The sequence below is a fragment of the Ascaphus truei genome, chromosome 2 (assembly GCF_040206685.1).
Source record: "Ascaphus truei isolate aAscTru1 chromosome 2, aAscTru1.hap1, whole genome shotgun sequence".
In the NCBI taxonomy this organism is placed as follows: Eukaryota; Metazoa; Chordata; class Amphibia; order Anura; family Ascaphidae; genus Ascaphus; species Ascaphus truei.
The window spans coordinates 408,977,821-408,999,067 of NC_134484.1; the positions used below are offsets into that span (position 1 = coordinate 408,977,821).

The window sequence follows — 21,247 nt, forward strand, 5'->3', positions numbered from 1 at the left end:
CCTTCTATGTTCCGTGAAGCGTTCTTTTAAACTTCTTTTAGTTCGCCCAATATAATAGAGGCCACAGGGACAGGTGAGCAGATAGACAACGTAATTAGTATTACAATTTGTTTTTTAAATACTTCTTCTGTAACGTTTGATGAAAATGCAATACTCTTGTTAACAATATGTTTACATGTCAAGCAGTTTGAGCGTCCACATTTATAGCAAGCACCTGGGCATGAAGGTAACCACATATTAACAGGGTTCAATTCCTTAATCAAATTATTTCCACCTTTCCTCAACACAGTAGGTGCTAAAACATTCTTCAAATTTTTTGCTCTTTTATAAACAATCCCAGGTCTATTCTTAAGTGTTTTACCTATAATGGGATCATTTAAAATAATCCCCCAATGTTTCATTAAAATTTTCCTAATTTCATTGGAAGCGCCGTTAAATTTGGTAATAAATAGGCAATTGTCTCCGTCTTTTGGGTCATTCATTCCCCTCACATTCATTTCCGTTTTCTTGGTGTTACCCCTCTGACATTCAATTAGCATGAACTTGCTTTGATCGCCTCTCAGTAATGCACCTATTTCCATTGTTTTTTTTTATCATTATCTTTTGATTTTACTTTGACAATTGTTGTTATTGATTGTGATTATATTGACACAATATATTATAAAGGTGTTTTCTTACCGGTACAGTTTTGACTGCGCTTCCACAATTTTTTTCTTTCATTACTTCTTTACAGTAAGGGCAGGTAAAATGTGAAATTCATTACCAATGGAGACTGAGATGGCAGATACAATAAATATCTTCAATAAAGGTTGGACATCTTTTTAGAAAGGGAAGGTATAAAGGGATATACCAAATAAATAAACATGGGAGGGATGTTGATCCAGGGCGTAATTGCCAAGATTTGGAGTCGGGAAGTAATTTCATTTTCCCCTTATGAGATCGGATGTTTAAAAAATAAAAAAAAAGTTTTGTAAAACATTAATATATATTTTTTTCTTCCATAAATTTTTTAGTCTTAACCAGGCCCAGAATATACTCTACTGTGGGCAGAACACCATATTTGCAACAAAAAGTAACTCAAGCATGGCATGATGATGTTTATGTATTATGAATAGGGTTGCCAGGTGGCTCCTCCCAAAATACTTTACAAAGTGGTGAAAAATGTGACACGCTCAAAGTCGGTGGGGATGTATGTTATCTATAAACTGACCATTCATCTTTTTTTTTTTTTTTTTTTTTTTACATTTCCCTCCCGGTTTGCACCATTTCATATTGTATTTTGTAAAACAAAAATCTGGGGTGGGGTTTGGGGATTAAGCGCCCTCTCAGGATTTTTTTACAAAATAAAATATGAAATTGGTGCAAACTGGGAGGGAAATTTAAAAAAATTACATAACGGTCAGATTATTTATAAAAAACATACCTGCAGACATACTGTACATGGCGAGCAATACTGATATTAATGCTCCTCTCCCACTACTTCCAAGATTTTTGCGCCCCCTCCCCCCATCCTCTCGTGCCCCTCCCTCCTCACCACCACCTGCTGCATGTCTCTGTCCACTCCCGGCCGCCCTCCTCACATCCAGAGAGAGAGAATGCTGGACACAGACATGTCCGGTATTACCTCTCATTTTTTACCGGACACAGTGGTAAAATACCGGTCTGTCCGTTTCAAAACCGGACACCTGGCAACACCAATTATGAAGTGGAGAAGATGTTTGTGTTTTACATTGTCTGATGGGACACAGTATCAGACCACAAATGGGACCAAAGCAGTGCCACGTTTCAGATTGATCTATCTGATTACAAAATATTCCCATAAGCTATACGTTTAGAATTCTGGCCACGACACTTGATGAGTCGTATGTTCCCAGAATAATATTTTCTGGTCAGGTTTCCCTTCCTCTGCATTCTGCTATAGTACTTCAGAATTAAACATAAATAGGTAATTGCTAATGGGTTGTAATGTAAACGTGTACACATAATTTGTTAGGCCAATTTTCAGATTGGTCGAACACAACCTTTATATTTATTTTATTTACAATTAAAAAATATTAAAATATACATTTTTCTGTTAGCAGTGTTCCGTTATTTGAAAGCAAGGTCCAGTTTCCCAAACGTGACTTTTTTTTTTTTTTTTTTTAAAGTGAGCTCCAAGTGATGCCTTTTTAAAACCGATTACTAACAACATAATTTTGTTTTCAGCTGTTTTTATTTTAATGTTTATATAAGGCTAAAAGTCTACAGTAGTGTTCATCTGCCCTGCTGTTTATTCTCACTTTTGCACTTTCTCCACCAGATGGAGCTTTTCCCCATGCAGCGTATAAATGGTGTTATTTTAATCTTTTCACATGAGGTTCTTTGTGAAGTAAAAAAATTAAATCAGTGCGCAAGGACAAAACTAGAAGTAAAATTAGACTCCCTACTGCTGTGAAGAAATCCATTAAAAACACAACATGCAGGGGGAGCTGCCCCTTCACGCTGTCAGGAGTTTTCCTCCATACACTAAGTCAGCGGTGCGCAAACTGGGGGAAGGGTGATTTTTCTGGGGGAAGCGTGGGAGGTTGCAGAGGCCCCGTGCTCTTCTCTAAGGCATTTAAATGAAATGCCGGGGGATCGCGTGAGGCCTCTGCAACTCTATACTTACTGAGGTTCAGGCGCTCTGTGACCCTTCGCCATGGCAACGCTTCATCAAATTACGCCGAGGGGGTCGTGACGTCATGCGAGTCAAATGACGCTGTGGGTGACGTGACATGACCCTGCAGTGTGATTTGACGCAGGTCTACGGTAGGGAGGGGGGGGGTGGGTGAGAGCATCCAGGCGGGGAAGACGGGGGCGCAGCAGCAACAGTTTGTGCTCCCTTGCACCAAGAGATCAGTAAACGCACAACATTGCCCGTATAAACATTGGAGAGGTACTGGAAAAGCATCTTAGACTACGCTTATAGTGCCGGCGACGTCCGGCTACAGTCGCTGGAAAAATCAAATTGAGATGACTTCCAGCGATCGCGACCAAGCCGTCGCTCCGTCGCGCTTACTATAAGCGAACACAACGGCGGCAATGCATTTGTTTTGACGTGAGGTCTTGTCACCGGCACTATAAGCGCAGCCTTAGACTGGTCCCAGGGCAGTTTCATCGGCAGTAGATACCTGGAATGTAGCATGTTAGCCTGGCCTGTAAGTGAGGAGAACAAAGTTACTCTTTTTAGGGCGTGGTGTCACCCTACTCAACGTACTGGAGGGCAAACAATAAATAAGTGGAATCCCAAACAAAAGTGGGGTGGTGCTCGCGGGGAACAAAATGTAATATATTTACTAAGGGAGAATCCCCTTGTGCGGCACTAGAGAACACCCTCAAGTATATAAAATACATTTTATTGGTATAATTTAAAATATATATGTTTGGGAGTAACAACGACGAAGAGAAGAAAAAATAGTCAATTAAAATTAATCAATTAAAAATGGAGAGCGGCGTGTAGGCATATGTGTGCTACTAATGAAGCTAAAGATGGCGTTAGTTTGTTTTATTAGATAATATAACACCCAGAGCTAGTAATAAACACCTAATACAGGCCCAAATATCCCTTAAAGTAATGTCACATCCTTTAAAAAAAGTAATGGGACATGTCACATTGTGCTGGAACCAATCGGATTGTCCTACATTTTATTGGCTGCAGTACCATGCGATGGCAACTATGTGGATTTAAGGACCTCTCTTTGAGATGACAACATATGCTTAACAAAACGTAAAACTGGTACGTTTTATTTACTTTATGCTGCTGGCTAATGTTTTATTTTGACTGTGCAAATGCACTACTATCCATATCTGAATAATAGTAATTTTGCCCATTATTGTAATGTAATGGTTGTTGGGGTTAGAGAGGGTGCCCATTCCTTACCATTGGGGCCATCTTTGCTCCCATTGAGGGCATAGGTAACCACACTGGCAATCAATATGTGTATTGTTTAGTATTGTGTTTGTATTTTGTTTTTGTTTATTGTGGGTAGCAGGGATGGGTGAAGTTGGTATCTGGCGGGTGGGTAGCAGAAGGGTTAACTCCTTCATTACCTTAGCGGTATTAACCGCTGAGTTAATGAAGGGGTTAACTGCTCCCGCATCCCCCCGCAAGGCCTAAACACCCACCACGGGCCAAATACCACCTTCAGCCACCCTCGCTACCCACAATAAACATGGCACTGGTAGTTAACCCCTTCATTGCTTTTGCGGTTAGCCGCTAAGGTAATGAAGCTGTCTGTTATTGCATTTTTAATGCATCGGATTGATGCCGGGGGTCTCCGGTGCTGATATTAATGTATCGGCTCCGGAGACCCCCGGCATCAATCCGATGCAGGAGAAATGTATTTTTTTTTCTAAGCCCTCTCTCACAACCCAGAAGAATCTTTGATAAAATCGCAATTCCAGAGCCCTGATGGGATTATCGAGGCTACTAGAATTGCAAATGCTGCGAGTTTGGGCTTCTCGCCGGCTAAAGCATGATGTGTTTGGCCAGGAGCCAGAAATCGCGAGAAAATGCTTTTCCCTCACGATTTAACCAACTTATCGAGGCTTTCTGAATAGCCTTGCGAGAACAGCTAAAAGAAATAGACCCCTTAGTGTTCATGCCAGGGGGAAATTGAGGATTGTTGAAAAGAGGGGGTTAGCTTAGAAGGTATGGGACTGTACATTAAATGTAGACTGACATGTTCTTAAAGACAGATTTATAGGGCCATAGTTGGGGAAATCCCACTTTTATCCTTGGCTCCCCAGAGAAGGGAAGGCAATGCTAATGGTTTGGGTAGAGTAGATTCTATGTGCATCCAACGATGTTGATTCGGCCGGGAATGGCAGTAGCAATACCTTTTCCTGCAGTTTTGTACTAGAAACATTGTACATTAGTGTTGTACCGGGTCCTACTTTAAAAACGGGCAAAATCAATTGTTCTACCTGGCTGGGTACCCGGTTACCCAGACGGCACTTACCTTTAGAGTGGAGGAAGACCGCGGCGACATGTAGGAACAGCAGCATAGATCCTGTGGCGGTGACAGCAACTGAAGTCTGTGTTCAGCTGGCGTGGGATCAGCAGGAATACAGCACACAGTGTTGTGAGCCGGGGAACCATGTGACTGTAGCAGGAGCGTTCCTATTGGACAGCAGGCTGTGTAATAGGAATGCTCCTGCTTCGGTCACATGGTTCCCCGGCTCACACTGGTATCACTGCTGATCCCACGCCGGCTGAACACAGACTTTTGTTGCTGCCACCGCCATAGGATCTATGCTGCTGTTCCCAGATGTTGCCACTTGTCTTCCCCACTCTCCGTCGCCGGCTGCAAGTTAGTGATGATGTATTTTCAGCTAGTCTGACATTACTCGGCGCCGGGCCCACTTCTCAGTTGCAGGGTCCGGGTAGCTGAAAAAGCACCGTGTAATTTCCGGGTACTCGGTACATCACTATTGTACACGAATTGACTTTCAAGCAATGCAAAACTTTTCCTTCACATAATGTACTGTATCAGAAAAAGGTAAGGATCGAATATCCAACCGCTCCATAACACAAAATATAGGCACTCACCAGCAAAAAGAGGTTAAAAAAATCAGCTTTAATGAACTACATAAAAAACAAAAAAACAAACAGGAGAAAGCGCCACAGTGGGCGTGAAACGCGTGGGAGAGTAGTTAGTACTGTTTGTTTTTTTGTTTTTTATGTAGTTCATTAAAGCTGATTTTTTTAACCTCTTTTTGCTGGTGAGTGCCTATATTTTGTGTTATGGAGCGGTTGGATATTCCATCCTTACCTTTTTCTGTTACCGTTTGAGAGGATCTGTTTCACCACCGGATGCCTAAAGGAGACGCCTCTAGCAGCGTCAGGGCAGCAGCTGGAAGGAGGGGGATCAAGGCGGTGTTTCATCGTGAGTAGAGGGTACTCCACACCGGGCATAGCCGGGGCTAGGGGGACTTAGTGATTTCATATAACTATTTGTCCCCACTGTGTTCCCCTCTTGTTACCCCCAGTAATCCGCTATCACTCTGTTACTGCATGGCCCTTTAATCCTTATTTCCCGGTGTCAACTCCTTTTATTATATTATATATTATTGCTACAAAGGCACTTTTGCTAGACCTGGAGCCTGTGCACGTTTTTTTTTACTGTACTGTATGTCCGTGTTGACATTGTGAGGACCATCTGTTTAAAGACCAATAGATGGCAGTAACGGGGTGTAAATCTATTTTTTTTTATTTATTTTTTTTACCTTTGCTATAGGCTTTGGAAAATTGCCTAGCTGTTAAAGAGCTGGCTGACCTTACTGAGCACTTTTGTATAGTTAGGAAAGCAGAGCAGAAACCTTCATTTTTGCAATTTTTCACTGTCTGCACTTTACCGTAATTAAACGTATTTTTCCTTTCAAGTACTAGAGATGTTTACATGTAATATTCCACACCAAAGACATTTGAAAACGAGAAAGCCGAATTAAAGATTGTTCTTTTTATCTGCTGATGAAATAGCTTGATTATATAATGTGGGCTTCCAGCTCATCTGTTTGCAGAGAAATGTTTTGTTGTAGTAAATCTTAACATGATCATTCATGGTTTTTGGAACGTGTCCTCCATGAAACCATTATAAATGTTGCGGTTCTTTTTAAGACTGCTTTTAAGGTAGTTTAACTGAAATAGATGTCCATGCAATAAACTCACGTTGGCTGCCTGACTGTGTGGACATTAGTAACATAACTATTTAGCTTTGTAAAATCTCTTTAATGCAGCAATCTGCTTTACTCCCCATAAGAAAAAATGTCTCTTTAAATTACAAAGCAACCCCACTCTATTTTCAACTTGGAGACCTCAGTGGCTTGTAATTTGCCTTTTGTGGGAACCTAAAATGGCTCCTTCCACTTCCACTTACAGATTGCCATTGCAACAGCTGATGGCAATGAAATAATGAGCAGGTGAAAATCATGAGAAAGTTCATGTTGTACTTATATCCGATTTATGTCGGAGTTATAAACTTGAGCCAAATTGTCATGCATAAGTTTATTTTAACACCATGTATTTTTATATTCTTGCTGTGACGACAGGCCCTATCTCTATTCGGTATACTACTACTTCAGCACACACAAGGTTAATTTGAGTTACAAGTTGCATCTTAAAAATATATGTTTTTGGTTTAACTTGAAACTATTTTTGGTGACGGGCCAGAATAACCCCAGCCTGTTCTGTGTGTTTGTCTAAAAGTGATGTAATCCACGAGCATGTTGATGTGTAAATTGTCAAGCAGGGCTTAACTTGGGATAGTTATTGGCCCAATAAAATGTGTATATTATGGAGGTCTTGTGACAGTACCCAGACTTACTAGAGGCCCTGAATGTCATCTTCAAAGAGGACCATATATATTCCTGAACCATCCATCCCCCTCCCCCCCCCCTGTGAGTAGCAGAGAGAGGAGACAAATAGGTCACTGTTCAGTCTATCTTGGTCACAAAACTAAAAAAAATACATAGTTAAGTCCGGAAATAATTGGACACCGATACAAGTTTTGTTTTTTCGTCTGTGTACCAAAATAAATTCAAGTTACAGTTAAATAATGAATATGGGCTTAAAGTGCTGTCTATCAGCTTTAATTTAAGGGTATTCACATCCAAATTGGAGGAAGGGTTAAGGAATTACATCTCTTTAATATGTAGCCCCCTCTTTTTCAAGGGACCAAAAGTAATTGGACAAATGACTCAAAAGCTGTTTCATGGACAGGTGTGGGCTATTCCTTCGTTATTTCATCATCGATTAAGCAGGTAAAAGGTCTGGAGTTGATGCCAGGTGTGGCAGTCGCATTTGGAAGCTGTTGCTGTGAACCCACAACATGCGGTCAAAGGAGCTCTCAATGCTAGTGAAACAGGGCATCCTTAGGCTGCCAAAAAAAAGAAAATCCATCAGAGAGATAGCAGGAACATTAGGAGTGGCCAAATCAACAGTTTGGTATATTCTGAGAAAAAAAGAACGCACTGGTGAGCTCTGCAACACAAAAAGGCCTAGACGTCCACGAAAGACAACAGTGGTGGATGATCATAGGATCCTTTCTATGGTAAAGAAAAACCCCTTCACAACATCCAGCCAAGTGAAGAACACTATCCAGGAGGTAGGCATATCATTATCCAAGTCTACTATAAAGAGAAGACTTCACGAGAGCAAATACAGAGTGTTCACCACAAGGTGCAAACCATTCATAAGCCTCAAGAATAGAAAGGCCAGATTAGATTTTGTCAAGCAATATCTTAAAAAGCCAACCCAGTTCTGGAACAACATTCTTTGGACAGATGAAACTAAGATCAACCTGTACCAAATGATGAGAAGAAAAAAGTATGGAGAAGGCTTGGAACGGCTCATGATCCGAAGCATACCACATAATTTTAAAACACGGTGGAGGCAGTGTGATGGCGTGAGCATGCATGGCTTCCAATGGCACTGGGTCACTAGTGTTGGCCTTATTTCCTTTCCATTTACTATGAAGTACATGTTGTGTGCACTGTAGGTCAGTCTTGCATATACTGTACATTCGTAAGTAGCATGACTACCCCTCACTTTGAACCTGTTTGAGCTGCATGCAGCATTAGAGGGATGTTGTCAGATGCTGCAGAAGTGATGTCAATGGTAGAACAGGATGATGATTTGTTGTGTAGCATCTACTGAATTTGAAGATCAGCCAAAATTTCAGGATGAAGACCACAAACTTTTGAAAAGTATTCAGTTGGTGGAACTTTACATTGCGTTGGTGTGACTTCAGAAGTAGGGACTATAGGCTTCTGTAGTATATAGCAATTCACAATCAAGTATCCAGTGATTATGGAGCCAAATGCAGATTCTAGTCCACTGTACATGCATACTCCGCGTTATGTACACTCGCGAGTAAGTACTTATCGCCCAATAGGCAAACAGCAGCTCACGCATGCGCCTGTCATCACGTCCTGAACAGCAATACAGGCTCCTTATCTGTACCAAAGCTGTGCGCAAGCAGGGAGACTATAGAGCCTGTTACAAATGCGTTATTTACATCAGTTATGCACGTATATAACGATTGCAGTACAGTACATGCATCGATGAGTGGGAAAAGGTAGTGCTTCCCTTTAAGTACATTTTCGCTTTACATACATGCTCCGGTCCCATTGCGTACGTTAATGCGGGGTATGCCTGTATTGGACCAGTGCTTTTCTCCCTCCCACTTCCTTGTTTCAAGATGCTGAATTAACCAACATCTCACATTTTTCTCCATAAATACTCAACTTCTTGGTTTACAGCCCAGAGCTGAAAGTTATGTTTTTGCTCAAGGTGACTGCTAAGTTTTCACCCGGTAAAAATGGTGGGATATAGAAAATGAAAAGTAGATGGAGCGGCTCCTTTAAATATGGCTTCTACAGCATTCTGTATATTGTGTGGGGGGTGGGGAAGGTTTGGAAAAATATCACATTTTTGAAGAAAATTTGTTTTTTAATAAATATTAAGTAGAGAAGGGCAAATCTTTTGCTGACTTTCAAATTCACCACGAATATGGCGTTATTTCACAGCCGCGGAATATCACGGCTTGAGTTGAGCGAGAAACCTATTTTACTAGGGTCCCAAGTGCTCTATATATAATATCTATCCCCTGAAATGTGCCTTCAAACACATGGAGAGACACGTGCTCAAAGATATAATAGGGCATGCGAAGTATATTGTAATGACTCCTCTTCGTATGTATCTCAGGTGACACGAGTGTCGCTCCACAAGTTGCTTGGAGGGAGGTTTTGGGAGCGAAGGATAGCACCTGGGACTAGATTAAAATAGAGGTCTTTTCTGGATCAAATGTACAGTATGAACATACGCAGATGGATGTTATAACATTTGTATGAAGGGAAAATGGCGGTTTCAGGAGCACGCGCCTGAATTTGAGCTGTCCAAAAGCCTACGAATATCCTGCTGCAAATGGCATTTTGTTAAAAGAAAAAAACCTGCAAGGAATTTGTGACTCAAATGTTGTTGCATTCACCCATCTCTAACATTAATCTTTGAAAATGTTTTTTTGTGGTGCTTACTGATAGTTTGTGCTATTTTTTTTAGGTGAATAATTTTTTTTTGTTTTGTTCTAGACCTCTAATTATTATTGCCCCTTTTTATCCAACAGAACTTCTTGGTATACACAGCCACACAAATGTGGGTTTCCTGACATTAATGGAATCCTTACAATACTGCAAGGTAAGCTCTTTTTTCTTTCTTTCTTCCTGCACTCTAACAATAGGTTCAATCCATGTTGCCAAAGACGATTACATTTTCCTGAGTAATTTATTTACAGCTTCCTAAGACTAGACTTCTAGGTCTGAAGTCAGAGAACAATCCTGAGGGACTACATCGCATCATACAGTATTTCAAGTCTCTATTATTTTCAAAGTACACCACACAAGTTAACGCCTGTACTGAAACGTGATGGATGCAGTGCTTGCTCTTTTCTGCTTATATGGTCCTTACATTTAACAAGTTCAGTGAGTGCTACTCTAGATGAATGAACCAACGGTATGCTGCATTTTGTAATGGGGGAGGAGGGTGTTAAGTGCATTTTTTCAAAAGCATTGCTATTGCAAATTGAACCTGCATAAGTATTAATATAATGCCTGCAAGAACACATTTAATGTAATCCATAGATATATTTTGTTTTGTGGTTAAACAACTACTTTTAACTAACAGAGGCCGGGAGTCATCAAAGCACGAGGTGGGGTATCGTGCCTGTTCTGGAGGTAAAGGGCAGTCACCCCCAGAATGGGCGCAATACTCCGCATGAAGATTCCCAGACAGAGTTCTGTGCATTTCTGTGTTTTGCTATTCAGTGTCATTTTGTTTAGCTGGAACGTAAACTAGGATACTGTAATTATTTCCGGTAATTTGTTTGTAACATTGACAAAACTGTACAGTACTGGTACAAAGGCTATTTTTGACCAATTTCCATATTCTGCTTTCAAAAAGGATTTTTTTTTATCATGCTTTGAAGTTTCCGTTGTCATTTTTACAGAAAATTGAATATACTGAGAGGATGTGATTGACAGCTATAATTTGCTTGTAGTGTTGCTTTCGCAAATAAGTGATGATTTCCATAGTGCTCTAAGTTGATTACTAAGAATGGTAACCCTGATGATGGGGTCTGATTCTTTGTACTAGGTTTCCTTTTGTATGAAATATTTTTTCTATTTGAATTTACAGTGTTGTCACGTATGGCACACCTGTGAGCACATGACTTGTATATGGAACACCGGTTAATACACACAGCTGTCTAGCTGATACAGTTTTCACTGTTGTGTCTTTGTACCTAATATACTCGCCTGAATATAAAATCTGACCACATAATGTCTTATTTTTGCAAGAGAAACAGATATCAGAGATTATACATAGAAACTATTTTTTTTTTTACTTGATTCATGAAATCGCAACGGTTACAAATATCTATTTGCTGTTATTGCTACTTGCTGAGGAGATTTTGCATTTGATTAATGTACACACTTTTTGGACTACCTTCTTAGCACCAATCGCTGGTATTTGCAGAGCCCTTTAACGAATGCCTTTTAAGGTACATTTATAATACGTTTATTCTAGTGTCAGGGAAGCCATATTTCAATCCCCCCACTTGCAAAACCAGATGTTTCCTGAAGATTCTCTTATCACTGGATCAACACACAAACTTGGCCTGGTGGAGTTTGACAGGCTATAAAAAAAAATCTTGTAATTTTATGACAATTTTTAACCACCGTTAACCCCTCGTGTGCCAGATTGATTAAAATACTTAATTTCTGCCATATTCATTACAGGTGTTGATAGTATGTATGTATGTTCAAGTTTCATCTAAAATTTTAGAGCACTTTCACCATATGCACCATTATGGAATGTAAGCCTAAGTCTTGCACGCTTGTTAAGGTGATTTACTAATTTATTGTTCTGAAAGCGGCAATTTCCCCTCCCCAAAGAAAGATATTTTTTAATAAGCTGTCGCCACTTTCGAATTTCTGCTGGAGCGAGTCTGACTTGAGTCTAGACATTTTTTGTTACACTGGTACCAGGAGAGGGGGTCCCCAGAGGTTCAACGGGGACCATAGATAAACTCTGGAGGAACCGCTGTTTGAGCTAAAACTGCTGCTGCTTTAAAAAAAAAAAAAAATGTAAAAAAGGAAATCAACAACTATAAAGCCTGTTAAGAGCACAAATGCTGGGTTGGTTAGTTTTGTTAAATAAGATGAATATTGCGGAGAAGTACAGTATGAAACAATGTATTGTGTTGGTATCTTGCATTGTAAGGCCTCTTCCAGGGTGAGAGCGCAATCAAAACAATGAAACTCGGTTGTAGCGTCCATACTGCGCGCGTGCGTGGTGAGGCACAATGCGTGCAGAGACAAAAAACAGTGTCTTTGTCCCGCTTGCCCTGGTCACGTGTGCGGTTCAGCCAATGAGGGAGAACCGCTCACATGATGTCACGGGCACGCCCCCTACGCACACAACTAGCAGGCCAGGAATCGCCCGAGCAGCATGAGTGCCTGACGTCACGGCTCTCGAGCGCCAGCGCGATCGCTTTCACGCTGGACGAGGCGTAATGTAAGCACTGCACTCAACCAGTTAAGCAGATCGGTATCCATTGAACATATTTGGTGATGACGTATATATGTGAAAAAATGTCCTTTTATTACAATGCCTCGAGTTTGACAGCATAATCGTGCTGGGCTTTCTATAAATGGAGAGGTATTTGCTTGTTTAAAATTCTACGTTTCTCTGCTCCATTTGTGAAACAATTTCACACGTTCTTAAGAGAAATGTTTTGCATTTTACAAAGAAGATGCCTAAACTCTTGAACAATTTTGCCTAAGGAACAGATGTTAGTGTGGTATTTGTAGACCTGTTTCCTGCATTATAACTGATAGTGTTAAATGTTTATAGTATAGTACCTGTAGATATATGTGCTATAATACAGTAAATGTGAAGAATTTGAGGATAGAAGCGGGTTTTGGGGAGGGGGAGGAGGTGTAGGAGTTTGTTTAAAAACAAACGTATAGCCAGTTTGTTTCAGGAGAAAAGAGAGGTGCTATGAAGAAAGGAAGAGTATCAAGCTGCTGTCTAGCAATAGCCAGACCACATATGATTTCGGCATTTTGGTTTCAACCATATACTGTAGGGAAATGATGGAAAATAATTTGCTTTGTGAGATACAATATGGTTATATAGATAACATGATTTAGCCTGGTTATGGTCAGTTTGTACCTATAATGCAGATCCTTGTGGTTGTTTGTAACAGTGATCAGACACAAACCGAGCAGGTAAATAAACCTATTCCAGACAGATTCCTACTGCAATATACTGTATTTGATAACCATGCTTTACATATTGCTGAATAAAAACAATAAGCATTCCTCAAATACTTTTAAACCCCTTTTTATCAAACTAATACATGAACACAATGCATACATGTAAATTTGGTTTTAGAAAAGGCTTTTATTATGTCACTAATTTGGTGGATATCTGCCAGACCTGGAAAAATTCAGTCTGAATTACAAGAGCTCCTGGAGTTGATTAATATTTGTATGCTCAAATACAATCTGCCCCATTTATTGAACCATTGCACTCCTTTTAATGCATCAGGTTACCAAGAAGTAGTCCCATTTATCTGATTAAAAATAACTTGCCAATACAATTGGGGCTGTCCCTGCTAGCACCAAAGTGAACAAAGGGCAGTGGCATGTTTAATAGTGCAGGTTAAATGTAGGTGGTTAAAACCATTTTGAAACAAATCAAGCAGGTAGTTTTTAATGTCTCGTTGGTAAAATGTTTTTTTTATATACAGGCTAATTGTTGATCCATACTTTTGCTGTCTCGTATGACTTGGGCTTGGGCCCGGGCAATGGTGCCTTCGCCCGTGCAGAGGCTGTGGGAAAGCGGGTGCATTCCATGGTCGACGGGCCGTGGGGGGGGAAGGGGGCGTTCCTAGGGGCATCACGAAGCTGGTTCGTCCTCATTGGGCGAACTGCTCACGTGACCCGCGTGTCGCGCCAAGAAATCAGTTTCAACTGATTTCTTGCGCAACACACGCCGCCTCCTGCCTTCGCCCGCACGTCTATGGGCACGATCACTGCCTTAAGGCAGTTTGATCGCGCCCCGTGCGGACGCCTCTGCGCGGTATCCCACACCATGGACTAAGCCTAATGATTGTAGCATAATTGGAGTATTACTTACTACATTACATTTAGAATATAAAGCGCACAAAGAAAATAGAAACACTTGAATTTTCCATGTTGCCTGCCACTTATGGTCCTCAAATATGTTGGTTTATTCTCCTTGCTTATTTATGGCATCATGGTTACGTCGTATGTTGGGGAAAAAATACAATTAATATGGAGTGACACTTTGAATCAGGCAAAGAAGACTTATTGCTATGGTAGATGGTTCTGATAGTGAACATTCAATCAAGCATGGTCCATCTTCGTTTTGCTTTAGTTTACATTTCTCTTGTTATCCATGTTGCTGCCTATACGATGTTAGCTGTTTTGAGTTGATCTGATGTTCTGGGGTCAGCCTGCAGTATGTAGTAAGACCTGACCAAGTTCCAAACCACAAACCTGTCTCGGGAGACCAGGTAATTTACACTTTTTTACCGGGATCATTCATTGAGCAAAACAAGGTAGAGAAATAAATTGTAATTTATTCGGCATAAATTCGCTTACACACCATGAAACACAAAATACAGACGGAAAGGCACACTTACTTTGGGGCTGGTTTTGGAAATTAGACTTTCCTAGGTGCAGGGAACTCTTTGGGAGAGTTTTACCCTGACCGGGACTTAGCCCGAAGTCTCCTGGAACCCAAAACGGCATAAAATGCCATACGCCACCGCTACGTTCTCTTTTGAGAACTTGGTCCCTCCTTACCGCGAGTCGGCCCACATCTCCTGGAACTCAAATCGGCATAAAATCCCAGCCGCGTCCGCTACGTTAGTTTCTGAGAATTTGGGCGCAAAAGTCGGGACTTGGTCTCTGGCGGGCAGGCTTTTCAGGCTTGAAAACGAAGCCGGTTGCTTTGCTATTTCAAACAAAGCATCTTTGAAAAGCCCGCCCGCGCTCTTTCAGCTCAGACTCGAGGGGAACACACAATCTGATTTGGCTCACGGCTTCCTATAGTATTCACTGCTTTATTCATAAAATAGAAGCAGACCGGACAGCCAATCGGCGCGTGGGAACTTTCTCAAGAAGCTAATCAGAGCCAAGCCGGGTCAGTGGGGTATTTGAAATAGCCAAGAGACATGCACAAGTCTGCCACATCTCCCCCCAGCTATCCCAATGCCACACGCTGGGCAGGCGCCCCTAGGTCTGGCAGAACAAGTGGCATCCCGGAGGACTGCCATTGATCTCTGGACCTAGTACTCCACCTTTCCCTGCTAACCAAATGCCGTTCACACCTCCTGGGCATCATCTGGCTGCTTTGAATTCCGATGTCCAGCAAACCTACCGGCGCCTATGGGTTTGCACGGGCTGCCTGTTTGGACATCGGTTCCAAATGTAAAATACACTGAAATACATTTTAATAAACACTGAGCCTCGGGGAACCCCTTCGGCTATGTGGGACATTAGGTGAGGATCTTGGGGGTTGAAAACTAGGAGCCTGGGAGACACTGTATGGCCCTAGTGCAACCCCCCCCACCTGGTACCTGAAAATAGTGCGCGTAAGCCGGGGAGAATTATAGGGACCCCGGTAACTTTGTCCCCAGACCTCCTGCAATCAAAATGACTTGCTTTTCACCCCAAAACCCCACCTAAGACTTAGGCTGTGGCCACGCTTGAGCGGTGACGTCACCAGCTCTCCAAGCATGTCCGCTCAGCTGTCCTCCAACATTTTTAGAGCAGGAGCGGGGGGCATGACTATTACGGGTGGGGGCATTTCATTGGCTGGATCGGGGCTATGTCTGTGTGTATGACCCCTTCCACCTCTCTCCGCTCCCCCCTTCCACCTCTCTCCGCTCCCCCCTTCCACCTCTCTCCGCTCCCCCCTTCCACCTCTCTCCGCTCCCCCTTTCCACCTCTCTCCGCTCCCCCCCTTCCACCTCTCTCCGCTCCCCCCTTCCACCTCTCTCCGCTCCCCCCTTCCACCTCTCTCCGCTCCCCTCCCCCCCCCCCTTCCACCTCTCTCCGCTCCCCCCCCTTCCACCTCTCTCCGCTCCCCCCCCTTCCACCTCTCTCCGCTCCCCCCCCTCCTACCTCTCTCCGCTCTCCCTCCCCTTCCACCTCTCCCCGCTCCCCCCTTCCACCTCTCTCCGCTCCGCCCCTCTTCCACCTCTCTCCGCTCTCCCCTTCACCTCTCTCCACTCTCCCCTTCACCTCTCTCCGCTCTCCCCCCCCCTTCCACCTCTCTCCGCTAAATTCCATGTTGTGTTTGCTCCACGGAGCTGAAAGTGACGGCACATTAAAACATGCCCTCTCCCCATTGGACAGAGCAGGGTCATGTGACCCTGCTCTGCGCTCAGAAATAAAACTGAGGTGTCTCCCCAAGCACCAAGCTTGGGAGAGCATGCGTGAGCAGACGTCAGAATTTATATTGCAAGAGGTAACCTCGGCAAGCACCGCGCGCTAGCGTGGCCCCAGCCTTATTTATTTATTTATAAAATATTTTACCAGGAAGTAATACATTGAGAGTTACCTCTCGTTTTCAAGTATGTCCTGGGCACAGAGTTAAGACAAATAATACATGGTTACAAATACAGTTACATAAATGAACAGGGTATACATTATATACAATACATTGCATGCACAGTTAGAGAAGATGTATATTATAGGCTTATGTAACAGTTACAGACCAGATTAAAATGTGAGACAGCCTTCGATTTGAAAGAACTTAAACTGGTGGTGGATGTCTCTGGTAGGTTGTTCCAGTTTTGGGGTGCACGGTAAGAGGAGGAACGGCCGGATACTTTGTTGAGCCCTGGGACCATGAACAGTCTTTTGGAGTCAGATCTCAGATGAAAAGTGCTGCATGTGGTAGGGGTGAGGAGCTTGTTCAGATAGACGGGTAGCTTGCCCATAAAGAATTTAAAGGCAAGACAGGAAAGGTGAACTTTGTGCCTAGACTCGAGTGGTGACCAATCTAGTTCTTTGAGCATTTCGCAGTGATGTGTTTTGTAGTTGCATTGGAGAACAAAACGACAAATTGAATTGTAGAGGGTGTCAAGTTTGCTAGGGTGGGTTTGAGGTGCTGAGCCATATACTATGTCTCCATGGTCAATAATTGGCATTAGCATCTGCTGTGCGATACGTTTTCTGACCAGGAGACTTGGGGAGGATTTGTTCCTGTAATGTACCCCTAGTTTGGCATAGGTCTTGGTTGTCAGGGTATCAATGTGCATCCCGAATGTTAAGTGGGAGTCAAACCATATGCCCAGGTATTTAAAACTAGTGACAGGGGTTAGGGTGGTGTTAGCGTTGGTTCTCCTTAGACTTCGAAAGTTTGGAGTCTCTAGGGTACAGGGAACAGAAAAGGAAATATTATAGAGCCTGGTTATCCCCTCCCGTTACAAAACCTACAGTGGTATTTTGAAGAACTTGGAAGATTTCCAACATGCATGTTTCCATACACCCAAGAAAATTGGGAATAACGGACTGCTCTCTTTTTGGAACAAGAAATATAAATAAGAATAATGTGCTCGTTGGCTGTTACTGTTGTGTTAACATGATCAGTACTGGAACTCTTAATTAGATGTTCTCTCCCAATAGCCATCGTTTATCTGCGCTGTATATAATTGAATTGCTGAGTACGTTTTTATTTGTTTGATACTATGGAGAAAGGTGTAAGAGGAGAACTTTGTGTGCTTTATTTTTAAACATAATGGACAATCAATGCTAATCAAAAAAAAAAAAATTAAAAATTTTTTCATTACCACAACATCTTTCATGACCAAAAAGCTGTTTAAGCCATGATGTGCTCCACACTTATTTCAGTAACCTGAATCGTAAAGTATTGAAATCCGTACACAAGTTTGGCTTCAATCCCTTATGCATTTACAGTACCTCTTCACAGTCTTAATCTAAATAAGGTCTCATTTAATGTGTAAAATAAGGTCTTTTTTTTTATTAGTAAATTTGTACATGTTAAAGTTACCACCTTCACGAGAGATGACACGGGATTATGCCCTAAAGTCCTTAGATTGTAAGCTCTTCGGGGCAGGGATTTCCTTTCCTATTGTCTGATTTTGCTGCACTTTTTGTATTATAATTCCCTGTACTGTATTCTTTGTGAAGCGCTGAGTACACTTTTGGTGCTATATAAATAAAGACATACAATGCAATTAGTGCTAATTGGGCACTAATGCACAAACGCAGTCAGAGCGAGTTTCAGTGCCCTATTGGCACTAACGCAATTTAGATCATAGCGCTCATGGACGGCTAACAAAGGAAGAGGGTCAGAAACATTTGAGGTTTACGGCAACAATTGGTTCACCTCCACCAAAAGCAACGTTTTCTCCGACTCGCCATAAATACTGTACATGGTGTAATGTGAAAGATCACAATGTTATCTGTTTCTTCCATTTTAAATATATCCCTTCTTAACCAACATCAGTCTCTCTACATTGACTGTAGACAACTCCTTTTACCAGCTCAAATTAAAGCACTTTCCTATTGCAATAGTGCACGATGGAGGGTTTGAAATGCCGTAATAATTCTGGGTCCTCTGCTTTCTATAAGTGATTGTTCACATATCTATCCATATCACTACTTCAAAAAGGTACCCAGGCCTGGTGGGGGAGACAAACTGGTATCTTTTTTTATTTATTTTTAATCCGTTTTAAACTCCAATTATGTTTTTCAGCATGTTAAGTTGTTTTGTTTATTGAATCGTGAGAAATGTATTTCAAAATGCGCTGTCATGTAGTAAATTGTGTGTAATATTGTTTGTTTCCAAATGTTTTACTTTTCCAGGTTGGATCTTACTTGAAATCTCCAAAGTTTCCTATCTGGGTAATTGGAAGCGAAACTCACCTTACAGTGTTTTTTACCACGGTAAGATATGTTGTTGTAAAATAGCAGTATTGTGCATATTCACATTACAATGAGAACCTCAATAAGGCACGTGTGTGGGTGTTTGATGTATATCAAAGCTTCTCTAAAACATGTCATTTGGGCCAAAGTCGCCTGCTTTTTCACTTGTCTGGTTACCTCCCCAGACCACTTGCTTTGGGGCTAATAGGAATGAAATAATTACAGAGTGTAGTAAACCAATTATACATACGTTTTGTAAATTGGCAAAATATAGATTTTTACACTTGATTTTTAAAAAAAGTTATTTTCCACTGATCACGTCGCCTTTTAAAAAAAAAAATGTATCTGAAAACATTATTCCGCCTTGCATTGCATGAGCATTATGCCTTATATCAGGGGTGCGACATTTTCTCGGGGGTGAAGGGAGGGGGTGGTGCGTGACGCTTAAAGTCCCTGCTCTCTTCCCCAAAGCATTTCAATTAAATGCATGGGGAGCACGCAAGACCTCCTGTAAGTTCCCTAACCTTGCTTCTGGCAGTGCGTCAAATGCCGCCGCAGGGTCACGTGACATCAGAAACACCGGAGACAAGGTAAGGGGTGGGGGTTGCGCACCCCTGCCTTAGATGGCTATCTTCTTTTTTTTTTACATCTGTGTTAAACTCATGCAATCTCTGTAATTCAGGATTGCTGACATGAGGAAGAGAGGACAACTCTCGCAAGCTTGTCTTATACTATCAATTGCTAGTCCAGTTAAAAAAGGTATCGCCTAATACTGAAGTAGAGATTTAAAGATGTTATATTGGGAAACAGATGGTAGAGGAGATCTTGCATAAATAGCAGCATATATTAAGCTGAAAATAATGTGAAAGCATTCAGCTAAGTGGTTGTACACATTTAAGTTGCTCATCCTGTGGTTAAGTGCTAGAAAGTCTACAAACGCCTTTGCTGCCGTACAGCGTTGCTTTTCTAGTGCTGCAGTCCTTTTCATGATATGTTGGCTGCGTCCCTCTACTATTCTGCTGTAGGATCAGTCTACTCTACCAGATATTCAAGAGTCCAAATACTTCCTTTTCTTCCTGCTGGTTTGTTAGGCTTTGATGGCACATCTTCCCCCCCCCCCCCTTGCCCCCTTCACCTCATGATCCACCCATGAGTTTGGTTGTTCTGCACCGTGTAATCACTCTTATGTATTTTACGTGAGCTGTGGGAACTATAATTAGACACAATACAGATGTGACCTGACTGTGTACTTTCACAAGATAAATCGATGTTCAATCTCCACTCCACTCTGATGCTTTTAGGTTTTTGTGCTTCTGTGGGAGGATTGTTTGGCCCATAGAATACTCTTTTTGGGCTTGTTAAAAACAGCTGGCCCCCAACTTAATTTTAAAATCACATAGTTTGTTCTGTAACCTTTGAATAAGCATGTTATATGGGGGATTCCTGTCTCCCTTTGTACTGGTGTGATCCATAGTGATCTACTTTCATTTCTTATTATTCAATGTGAAGTTAAAACGTTTCCTTTAATGTAAATTATAACAAGCTTTAATCAAAGAGTCTGTGTTATTGTCTTTCAAAGAAAATATAGAAAGTACTAAAATGTATACAGTTAGGAAAAATATATATTTTTAATGCTTGAATGCAGTGTCTTGTAAATTGCCAATACTGTAATGCCGCGCCCATGATTGATGCTACGTCAATGCCGCACTTTGTTAACTCTTTTTAAGAATTACAAATGTTTCCTCATGTCCTATGAATTTAATTTTATGTACATTGTTATCACCTAAAAGTGGGGATCTTTTAGTTTTTACTTGTGAGCAGCAAAGTTCCAAACAGTTCTTTTTTGCAGTTTATTGCATTGTTTTCTCCCCGTTATTTTGAAGTCTTAGAACAAGAGAAATTAACATATTAAAATCTCTCAAATCCTGGCACTACCAGAACAATTATCAATGGGTCATTTTATCATGTAGCCGATCTTCGAGCTACATCTAGCTCGTTAACAAAAATCTGTTTTTAATACCTGTCCCTGTTTCATCAAGCTCTGTTATGAGAGTCCAAATGGGCATTAACTCTCATTGACTTGGACGGACGTTAATGCCCTTTTTGGGTGTGTTAACCAGTAATGTTTCTGGCCAAATCCTGGTTGTGTGTGAACATGAGCTGAGAGGGTTTGTCATTTCCTCTTGCTATCCCACTTTCTGTTGAACCAAGCCCCTTTCATTGTCTCTATTGGCCGTCCCTA

General features: G+C 41.6%; 1 protein-coding gene across 5 annotated transcripts in view; it reads left to right on the top strand.

The window, feature by feature from the left end:
* Positions 1–21,247, top strand: part of MINDY3 (MINDY lysine 48 deubiquitinase 3) — a 129,758-nt gene that overhangs the window by 27,568 nt on the left and 80,943 nt on the right. For all 5 annotated transcript variants that reach the window (XM_075587415.1, XM_075587416.1, XM_075587417.1 and 2 more), the window contains 2 exons: positions 10,143–10,213; positions 18,946–19,026. In XM_075587415.1, coding sequence (XP_075443530.1) covers positions 10,143–10,213; positions 18,946–19,026 — 152 coding nt within the window. The remainder of the gene's footprint in view (positions 1–10,142; positions 10,214–18,945; positions 19,027–21,247) is intronic.